The 11,873-nt window shown below is 35.7% G+C and overlaps 1 protein-coding gene across 1 annotated transcript; it reads right to left on the bottom strand.

The window, feature by feature from the left end:
• Positions 1–474: 474 nt before the first annotated feature.
• Positions 475–7,099, bottom strand: LOC117318804 (the record flags this gene model as incomplete). The annotated part of the gene is made up of 4 exons (XM_033873760.1): positions 6,998–7,099; positions 5,643–5,849; positions 1,419–1,664; positions 475–573 (listed from the first exon to the last, which is right to left on the bottom strand). Coding segments are annotated over exons 1-4 (631 nt in total), but the record flags the coding sequence as incomplete, so codon positions are not given.
• Between the last annotated feature and the right edge of the window lie 4,774 nt (positions 7,100–11,873).

The raw sequence follows: 11,873 nt of genomic DNA, 5'->3' as shown, positions 1-11,873 counted from the left end.
TGATCAAATAAAATATATCTGTGACATGAAATGGGGCGTGTTCGAAGATCGTTTATATCCTTGATGGTTACTTATTTCAAATGAAGACGGAAATCAAAGTAATCCAATATAACCCATCATTTTCTGTGTATTGCTCAATGACTATTTTGGTTTGGTTTGGTTTATTTTGTTTAACGTCCTATTAACAGCTAAGGTCATTTAAGGACAGCCTCCCGTGCGTGCGACATGCATGCGTGTGGCGAGTGCATATGTGTGTTTTGGGAGGCTGCGGTATGTTCGTGTTTTGTCTCCTTGTGATAAGGAGGCTGCGGTATGTTCGTGTTAAGTCTCCTTGTGATAGGCCGGAACCTTTGCTGATTTATAGTGCTACCTCACTAAACCATACTGCCGAAGACACCCAGCAGCGCAATGACTATACAATGTATCTATATTTTCCTTTTAATATTGTTTATGTGTATATATAATGGTACTTACAGAAACAGGCACCTGTTTTGGAGTTACAGTTACCACCATAACAGTCGACTGGACAGAGTTTCTGACAGTTTCCGTCACCGTATCTCCCTGTCGGACATCCTGTTGGAAAGACAAATGAAAGTATGTTAGTACATATATTGACACGCAAATTAATGTCCTTTCCCCCATCGGATTATTTTCGAATTAAGCATAATCTACAATATCCCGATAAACTTTTTTCTATAAGAAACGTAGTATAATGTAATCCTGCCTCATTATATAACATCTTTAATCAGGTACAGTTAAGGAACAACTATATTTTGAAAACAATAATGACTTTGTTGTTAAATAATCAATGGAAATTCACGTATTTTGGAGGAAAACACAAGTGGACGCACATATGACCTGTTAGATGATTTGGAATTATAGAGGCCTCTCAGGTCATGCAAGAGTAAATTTGATGGCCTCTTAGCGCTACATTGTTTTATGGAATCATTGATTAGATTATCTAAATTAATAAGTAAGTATTGTAATTTTTCAGCGAAGAATGGTTCTGTCATTGTATCATACTGATAAATATTGATTAAAGTGAAAGTCTAACACAATTTCACATTTATTCATTAAAACCTAAATATATTATAGCAGGTAAACCTACTACTGTTTTGCCCATTCTCTCTTACAGGGGTATAAAACATTACAGAATCAGTCCAAATGACATTTCAATATGTTTAAGTAATTGTACAATCAGATATATATATACGTAACAATATTATCTGAAAACAGAATTATATTTTCCCGAAACCTTTGACAGTTTCATGCATGTTCCTTCTGTGTATGTAAAGCAGATTTGGACGAGGAAAATGTTTTATTTTAGAACAATTAAATGAAGGGAAAGGTAAGCATTTACATAGCATCATGTCACCAAGTCATTTATTTCAGCAACTAATAAATAGAATCATACTCACCAAACACCTGTACCTCACACAACTCCAGAATAGCCCAATCACTGTACCAGCTGTATGGTTTTGGGTTGTTTCTATAGTTGTACACGGTCACATACCGACCTACATACGGGCACTGGTGTGTCACCACCAGCTGTACAGCGTTTTTAGTACTACTAGTGTCCACAAAACACAGGTCACCGTCTGTTGGTGTGTTGGTGGTATTGGATACATAAAGCTGATATCCTGCCAATCTGTGCTGAAAATTATCTTGAAAGAAAACAACAAAAATCAGCAGATAGATATTCACTTTAATAGGTACGGATGAGGATAAATGTCAATGAAAATGTCGAAGGATATCAAACCCAACCTTACAAGTTAATTGGGTTTAATTTTATTGAAGTTTTTTGGGTTTACTAATAGAAATTAAAATAGCTTCACAGAAAGAAATTTGATAATATTCGATAATCGATGTATTACGCTCCTATCGACAATTCTCTGCTGATTATCCGTTTTGATAGGAAATTGTTACTGGTTCCCTTACAGTGCCGAGGTCATTGAGAGATGCTTGGTATGAGAAATAGAAATTAAGTTATAAAGGAATTCATCACGAAATAATGTCAACTACAGTCAAACTTCGATGTTTCGAAGTTCAAGGGACTTGCAGGAAAACTTCGATACAGCGGGACTTCGAATTATTCATGGTTGACAATAGGTCGACTTTTTTTATGATAATGACCATAAATCTTATATAGCTGTTACATGTCCTCGATGTCGTAGTGTCGATCGTCACCTGTCAGACTCACATTGAAACGTTAAGTTGACTTCAAACACAACAAAATAAAAGATACTTTACATCCATAAATCATTTTATTAATTAAATAAGTATCATTTTTACAAAACAATTAGATATATCACACTTTAGCAAAACAGAGAAGTACAAGGCACACTTACGTTAACGTTTTCCTCCTGATGAAGACACATGTGTTTACGTTATATACGAGTATATAAAATGCGGAACCCCTCAGGTTGGGTACCGAGTCCGTCACTAATCGAATCTAAATCAGTTGGAGAATGCATGACTGAATGACAAATAAACGATTTACCCGGATATTTATGTGTAAGTTTGAAACGTGCCACTTTGAGTATGAGTGAAAACATCGCTAATTGTTTGTGTTTAAAATCGATCCGCTTGTTTCAATGTTCCGTAAAATCTACTCACCGACCGCTGATTTCAATGGCGTCGGCGATCATTAAAGACGACTACTGGTATGTTATACCAGAGAGATTACATGTCATGGCTTATAAGTACACAATTAATCTATAAATTTGGTCTGATTATTAATTAATCCTATGGTCAGGAGTAGACTACACACGCTATCGTTATCCCTATTGTCAGTCGGGGCTTTTGTGGGAGAGGTGTGAAATCTTGCCGCGGGGGTCACGACAAACACCTGTCCAGTGGTCAGTACAGGTAAATTTTTTGTTCGAATCATGAGATGTCAATTACCTATAATTACATAGGTAACGGGCCATGAAAAAAGTTCGATACATCGAAAACTTCGATTTATAAAAATTCGAATCATACATAGGTTCTTTAGTAGTGTTATATAGTGAGAAAATTCGGGACCAAGCAAAAAGTTCGATACAGCGAGAACTTCGAATCAACGAAGTTCGAATCATCGAGGTTTGACTGTAGTAATAAAGTGCGTGGATATTAGCCAAAATAGCGAAAACGGTTTTAGATGACAATAAACCGATTAAATTCAAGTCATATTCGTTCACTCCAGATCATTATCTGTATTTTGTTAAAATTGCTGTTCCTGTGACATTTTGATCTTCCATGTTCTGCATTATGGACTAATCGGATTGTCTTCTGACAAACTGTTGCTTAAAATTCTACTTTCTTGATTGCTAAATGTCTTTTTAAACATTTTGAGAAAATATTTGTCGTAGAATATGTCTTTAAAATGTCATGTCAATTTTATTAAATCAAACCTGCTTACTATAAACGTAGGTATGATAAAAAGTCTGTTGCGTTTACTTCAGAGGCCTTGAGTTAGAATCTAACGTAAAGTGGGTTGACGTCCTGACTATCAATTGAAAAAATTGGAATCTTAAACGGTATTCAACGTGTGAGAGTCGGTGTTCCCTACTTACACTTAAGAGTTTTGAAGGAAAACGTACAGGTTATGCAAGAGTTATTGTTATTGTGAGAAAACATACAACCAGGAGGTTAGAACAAGGGGAAAGAAATATAATATACAAAATTTATACTTCTGAAGTAATGTAGGGAAAGTCATCGACACATCACGACACGGTCTAGGACGTACAATTCATCTATCCTATACATATAGCTTACCATTAATCATATTTTGAATATTACTTGGGGACTTAGATAATTTAAAAACTGTATGACAGTGGTTATGTAGAACGTGGACTATTTAAGATTTAAAAGTTACGTTACTGAACAAGTCAGTGATATATTTATCCATTATTGGAATATGTTTCACATCCCAGCTTCTATTTCTCAGCTGATTAGATAGAGGTTACACAATGAGTAGTTGTTTTATGCAGTATTTATTTTACTCTCGTTAGTTCTTTTTTTTTTAAAAGTTACAAAATTACGGGTGTTTTTTGCAACTTTTGAAAAATAACTAACGAGAGTGAAAAAAATACCAAATACAACAACCGCGAGTTTGTGTAACCTGTTTCTACCACAATAAAAACGATATGTTTGAGAATGAAGTGACCTGTTTTTGTCAACTTTTCTTCTTTTCACAATATCAGGTGTGGTGTAAGGGTATGACCAAATTTGAAATGCCGCTTATTAACATGGAAAACTGACAAATTCGCAAATGTATGAAAATATAACAAATGGTTTCAAATCCCAGCAAAAATATAAGTAGGTTTATTCTTTCAAAGCAATAAATTGATAAAAATCTATATATCTTTTTACGAATAAAAAAAACGCAACTGCGAACTATTTCTTATGCATTATCATGTCCAAGACATCGTTAGGCGCCCTTCAAGTGGTAGTCAATCAAACTGTATTGAATCACGTGGTGAAAATATAGTCCCGGTCAGAGGTCACCATGTCAACCAATCAAAACGCATTTCAGAGTTAATTCCTCGTGTGGCAGTTGTAATAAGTATTTCATACCTTATTTCCTTTTGCTCGGCTCTTAAATGAAACCATATTTTTGTTTTCCAGAAGCAAACATTATATACTCGAAGTTTCAAATTATTTTCAATGTAGGTAGAAAGCTCCAATAAAAGTAACGCCGTTCCGGAAGAGTTTGCACAAACGTGAATAAGATTAAAGATAATATGGGCATCATGGTCAACTTCTCATGTTGCCTGCTTGAAAATATTTTCAGCAAGTATGAAAAAGTCAAAATGAAACAAATTCCGAAAACAAAAAAGAACTCCAAATCCAATGCTAGATACAGCACCATAAAATACGCCCTTCGATAATTCTACTTCAAAATAAATACGTTTCAGTTTCTTTTATTGATACTTTCAATGTGTTATATATAATAAAACACAACATACTCTACAACATCAGCTCCTTAACCGATCTTTGTTTATCATATAGTAAACAACATAGCAGGCAAGGACATCTAACAACTATGCTGTATGACATTGTGGGGTGATTTCGATTTCCCAATCGTTAATGGTTTACCTCTTGAGAGCTTCTAGCACATGTTTAAATATCCGAGTTTTCATTATCGTGATTTCTGCCATATTTCGACTATTGATGGAGTTATTAAAAGCACAATATGTCGAGAAGTGCAGGTTTATTATGTTTTGAATTATAATATAAATTGGAAATATTCTGTGTCCTGTGCTATATGAAGCCACACGTATTAAATATATATATATATGTGATAAGCCTTGATGTGTCGTCGATGAAGCAGAAGAAGCTTACTGTCCCGGAACACCTGGTCCATTCTACTGGTAATTTTAAGGGTCTCAAATTTATAACTTGTGTCCATATTTCCGCCTCATATTATCGAAATGAGTTACATTGACGGTTTCGCTATTAAAGCCACTGATTATATAGAGAACGAAGATTTCTCGAAAAACAAACGTTATGGTATGTCTTCGTGATACTAATAAAGCATTTTTATAAAGTTACCTTTATAGAATCATGTTTTGTTTAAATGAGTTTAATAATGATGCTTATCTAATCGAAGTAAATTAATTCGAAGATCAAAACATTTTTGGTATATACACTACACTTACCTCTGTAGTATATTTTGATCCTAATGATGGTCATCAACTCTCCCAGATCAACACGCCACCAGGCCGTTGTGTGACCCCTTTCCGTGTGTGTGCAACAACCATTGCTTAAATCTGTACTTAAACAGTCATCCACAACATGACTGGCTGCATACTTAACGTTCCCCTGGTCACTACTTTGTTCTGTTGTTTTATTTACGGCGACGTTACCTGTAATATATAAAGCATTAGTTGACACGTTACGAATTGAAATTAACGATGGTTTTGACATATCTAGTCGTTTTAACTTTCCCTGCCTTAAATATATGATAATCAATCTCGCCTTAACTGAAATTCCGATATGATAATTTTATTCCATATGTTTATTTCCTCTTTAAGTCCTCTCCTTATTACATTGGCGATATACGACTGTTTTGGTAACTGAATGCACATGGGTTGGTGTATATTACTTGCCGCATCAGTAATGGATGTTCGGGTGGCACAGTATTAACAGACTTGCCTTTCACCTAGGTGGCCTGGGTTCGAAACACCGACCGGACGTGAAAAAATATGGGGTCATCTGCCCGAACAAGTGGGTTTCCCCGGGTACTCCGGTTTCCATCCGGGCCAACAAGCGGGATTAATTTAAGTTGCTTGTTTTGCAATTTTTGTAAAATTAAGTTTTCATTTTTAGTTAACTTAACATATCATATAAAATGCAAAACAATATTGTTAGATAGTTCTACCATGTAAAGTTAAAACATGGAATCTTAAAATAGAACACCTTCACAAATACATTGGAGAACATTCATGTTCATATATGAAAATGATACAAGTATGCATCTATATACATGCAACGAATCATTTTGATTCATAGTACGACAGCTAAAATCGCAAATCGATATAAACATTGACAAGTACCAAATATATTGCTGCTATACCGATATTTCAATAGTGGTATTTCACAAAAAAAAATTTTTCATGAATGATGGTTATTATTGAAAGGAGCATGTGAAGAGTTCCAGAATATCATGTAAAAATTCCCTTCCTACAGTATCACCAACATCAAAATATAACAAAAAATTCAAAAAAAAAAAAAAAAAAATCGAGAGATCTACAGACCAATTTTGCCTAAAACAATACAAACAAAATTCCAAAACAGTCATTATTGTTTAAATAGCTACGTGATGAATGAACTGGCAATCGTGGAAGTGATTAATGTTGGTTATTACGCAACAAAACATCAACATACTGAAACACTCATTACTGACCTCTTCAATCAGGAAGTTATATAACCTACTTCACATATATTAGTATTATCTATCTACATGTACATTATTATGTATTTACTAGTTTCAATTTGCATATAAAATACTTACTTTCAGATCTGACAGTAGTAACTATGTAGAACAAGATCAGGATCAAATGTCTTCGTACAATAATCTTTCTCGTCGCCATTCTCAGTTTAATGACGACTCCACATCAACAAGGAAGTTAAATGTATATTATTTAAGATTCATGTATTTCATTTTCAATAAGAGTTTGCACAAAGTGTATTTTACAAACTAAATCACATAAAGGTTCCGGGACACTGCCTTCAACTCATTAGCTATGTAAACCTTTTACCACGCTGTTCCGTGTGCAACGCTCTGTTGAATATTAGATACTCGTGTACTGGCTTTACACGTCTACAATATGTCGATCCACATGCACACTTATGTAATGAGCATTCCCCCCTGACGAAGTGCTGGCTGTATCAGGAGTGCATAAATATAACGATGATCAACATATACAGTATAATATTCAGTTTTACTGAAAAGCATTTTCATGAACAGTCAAGGTCAATTTGAACAACACACATGGGAGGCCCTCACATGCCACCAGTACAATCAGGGTAAAGTGTCTTGCCCAATGCAACTAAACTCGCATATGCATACTTGTTGTCATTTTAGCGACTGGAGCTGTTATATTTTTCTTCACTTTTATTGCATTGGGTATGTGACACAGGGACCGATTGTTCGTGATTTACTTTCTGAATAGCCTGTATAAATCGAATCATTCTACCTACACACAAGGAGACAGTACTTTCCGTATGGAATGTATCTCTGAGTGCAAGCATGTTCTATTTCTCTTATTTGGCGTAATTGACCACAATTATCCAACTTATAATAAGATCATTCCATAGAAATTTTAACAACAAACATTTTGAAAGATGGCATATTTACATAATTCAAGAGAGATACCATGTCTTTGTGTTGTGTTTTTTATGACCATATCTTTATGACGTCTATTAATAACCATGTCTTTGTGTCGTGTATTAATGGCGATGTCTTTATGACGTATATTTATAACAATGTCTCTATGACGTATATTTATAACAATGTCTTTATGACGTATATTTATAACAACGTCTTTATAACGTATATTTATAACAATGTCTTTATGACGTATATTTATAACCTTGTCTTTATGACGTATATTTATAACAATGTCTTTATGACGTATATCTATAACCTTGTCTTTATGACATATATTTATAACAATGTCTTTATGACGTATATTTATAACAATGTCTTTATGACGTATATTTATAACAATGTCTTGATGACATATATTTATTATCTATGTCTTTGTGTCGTCTATTTATGACCATGTCTTTTTGTGTCGTTTATTGATGAACATGTCTGTGGCGTCTATATATGAACATATCGCTATGTCGTCTTGACGCAATAATATCAAATAGTTGTATATGAGGAAATTAAGTCAATGGAGAAATGGTTGGAGATATATTGACAAATTTTAGGGACTTTAGATTTTATTCAATTTCTGAATCCGAATTTCAACTTATATTGACTGTTTTTGTTTTGTTTTTTGTTTTTGCTTTATTAGTCAAAACCTAACAAGAGGTCCATGGGCCTTTACGGTCCTCTCACAAACACATACTGCAGGGACACATCCTTCAATCAAGCACCATTACAACAAATTATCTATACGCAGCCAGTTATGTTTCAGATCAAATATGTTTTATCCATTTTGGCTTAAAGGAGGAGCAGCATCTTAGAGCCAAATTTCAGTCAAGATCCCATTGTTGGGGCATGCCCCTCTGTCCCAATTGGTCGGACAAGCCTCATTTATATTAATTAGGGAATTTCCCTTCCCAAATGGTGTTCCATACTAAATATTGTTGTAATCAATTAAGGCATTAATGAGGAGTAACATTTAAAGCAATATATAATATAAGTGCTCCTTTAGGGCAGGGTGGGGCACCCTTCTTTCCCCAGGACTCAGACCTGTTTCATTTATATTAATTATGATTGCTGTTCCCTTAAGATATTTCAAACCAAATTTGGTTGTAATCAATAAAGGCATTAAGAAGGAGTATGATTATAAAGCGAAAGTTTTACTAAGTTGTCCTTTTGGGGACTCGCCCCTCTGTCCCCAGGGGCCCCACAAGCCTCATTCATATAAATTGTGATTGCCATCTCCTTATAATGTTTCAAACCCAATCTGGATGTAATAAATCCATTCAAGGGTTAAAGAACAGTAGGGTTTTAAAGTAATTATTCACCAAAGTTCCCCCTTCGGGGCCCCGGGGTTAGACCTGCCTCATTTATATAAAGAATGTTTGCCCTCCCCAAATGATTTTCACACCAAATTTGGATGAAATCAACCAAAGGGTTAAGGAGGAGTAGCAGTAGGATTTTAAAGCAAAATTTCAGCTAAGTTCCCCCTTTTTCGGCCCGCCCCTCGGGCCCCAGGGGTCATACCAGCCTTATTTATATAAATTATGACCGCCCTCCCCAATGATGTTTCACACCAAATTTGACTTAATCCACCCTAGGGTAAAGCAGGAGTAGGATTTTATAGCATAAATTCACCAAAGCTCCCCATTTGGGGCCCCAGGGGTCACACTACCCTCATTTACATACAGTATGACTGCCCTCCCAACAGGATATTACACACCAAATTTGATTGTAATCCACCCAAGGGTAAAAGAGGAGTAGGATTTAATAGCAAACATTCACCAAAGTTTTCCCCTCATTTGGCCCCGCCCCTCTGGCCCTAGGGTTCATACCAGCCTTATTTATATGAAATATGATGGCCCTCCCCCAATGATGTTTCAAGCTAAATTTAGAATAATTCACCCAACGGTTGAGGAGTAGCGTTTTGAAATAAAAAAAAGTCTTACGCACGGCGGACTGCGCACGACGACGGGCGGAACACGATGGCTATAGGTCATCCTGACCCTTTGTCTCAGATGACCTAAAAATGTTTGGCCAAGTTTCACGGTAGAAACACACACGGGTGGTCGGCTTGCACAGTGGTAACATACTCTGTCGGTTTGATAACTCTGTGGTAACACTCGTGTGGTCGGCTGCCAACGATAAGACACGAGTGGTCGGCTGGCACAGTAGTAACACATTGTAGTGGTGGGTTGACACAACGGTGACACACTCGAGTGGCACTGTGGTAACTAACTCGTTTGGTCGGTCTTTCACCAAGTAAGTCGGGTTTGCTTCTCAAACAGGACATTTAAAGGTATATGATGACCCACCTGACCGACTGGGTTTTCCCCAGTCCCCCCCCCCCCCCTAACACGAATGATTAGTATTAATTAATGTTTTGCATTTGTCGTATGATAACCAAGGTTTATAGTTTATTTATAAGTTCCATGAATACAATATATCTATTTGACCCTGATGACATAGGAAGCGAGGACACGTTAGAAATATCAATACATATAGAGCTGAATTTGTGTGTTCACATGGTTCACATTAGAATTAAAAGTGTTACCAGAGAAACATTAATAATACTAAAGATACGTATGGCGATATGCCAATGCGTGCTGAAACACCGGTTTGAATACATATTTGCTAGAACGGAGAATTCCAGAAAGTGTCTGTTCTGCATGAGATGATTTCATATTACTCTTATGATAACGATGCATGTTTTATGTACAATGAAATTTTTACCTTAAGGAGACATACGTGTAAAATAGTCGCTTGTATTTTTGATTGATATATCCAAAGTGTTTGCGACTATGCGCTGTAACTCTCGAATTAGTGCGAAATAATGACATCCTAATTCGAGAACGCTGTGCACGGACTTGTCACACACATTCACATAACCCCAGTCGGACTTGTCCGTGTAACATCCTTTAGAAACATCGACTAAGGTGAACAGTGTTTTATAATTCGTAAACGTATATGTATAACATATTTTTATGATATTAATTCGGATAATAATATTTATTAAACCAATTCAATTAACTATAAGAAGAAATCACCCTTTAATAGGTATCTAATATACAGACTGAGTCGCTTTAAACTGCGGAAAACATAACACTCATGAGCTAATGGCAACAGTAATAAAGATCTGATTAAATCTCGTACATGCGATAGTTGTCCCACTTTACTGTGGTTTTCTTTGGCTATTGTCAATCTTGTCAGTCAGGTGATGGCCGCTAGGTGGCGTGTTTACATCACACAAAGAAGTGACATCATTGGCAGTCGCCTGTATTAAAATGGATGCAGATCATTTTTCCTGCCGTTCTTCTCGGTGTTATTTGCGTGGATCCTGATTGCCTACTAAATCCTCATTGTACACTAGTACACAAGTTTTACTCTCGTTCAGAAAGTTTGGTTTGGTTTATTTTGTTTAGCGTCCTATTAACAGCCAGGGTCATATCAGGGGGTGCCAGGTTTTTGAGATGGAGGAAAGCCGGAGTACCTGGAGGGCTAGTGATAAAGCGTCCGGACACCTTAACAACTCGGCAACTGCGGCCTCAATAACATAAATAAGATGAAGATACAGATTATATTTTGGGTATATTCTATTTAATTCAGGATTCAATATTATATAAATAAATGGCATCAGGTCATCAAAATGGTTTGTTCTGGAAATACTCAAGTCAATGCCTATATAATTGTAGTATCATGATGTTGCGTGCCAAGACCATGTGATTAAAGATAGAGAGATCTAGCTCTTCATTAATAGTGTACTTCTGATATGATTTTTTTATTAACAAGAAGAGGAAAAACAAACCACTGATAGCATTTGGAAACAATGTCGCAAACATAGATATGCCGTCTGATGCTATTTTTTGCTCGTGATATACATACTGACGTTTTTGAATAAAAACATATTTAAAAAAAAAAAATAAGAGCCTGAGCATAACAACTGTGACAGAGAAAACTTTCTTGCTACTTCAATGTAATTCAGTTATATCGCATTCTAATAAAAATATAGATGGTC

Source organism: Pecten maximus, unplaced genomic scaffold (genome assembly GCF_902652985.1).
Source record: "Pecten maximus unplaced genomic scaffold, xPecMax1.1, whole genome shotgun sequence".
Classification (NCBI taxonomy): domain Eukaryota; kingdom Metazoa; phylum Mollusca; class Bivalvia; order Pectinida; family Pectinidae; genus Pecten; species Pecten maximus.
Note: the sequence above shows the minus strand (reverse complement) of the source record. Positions and strands in the feature narration are given on the sequence as shown.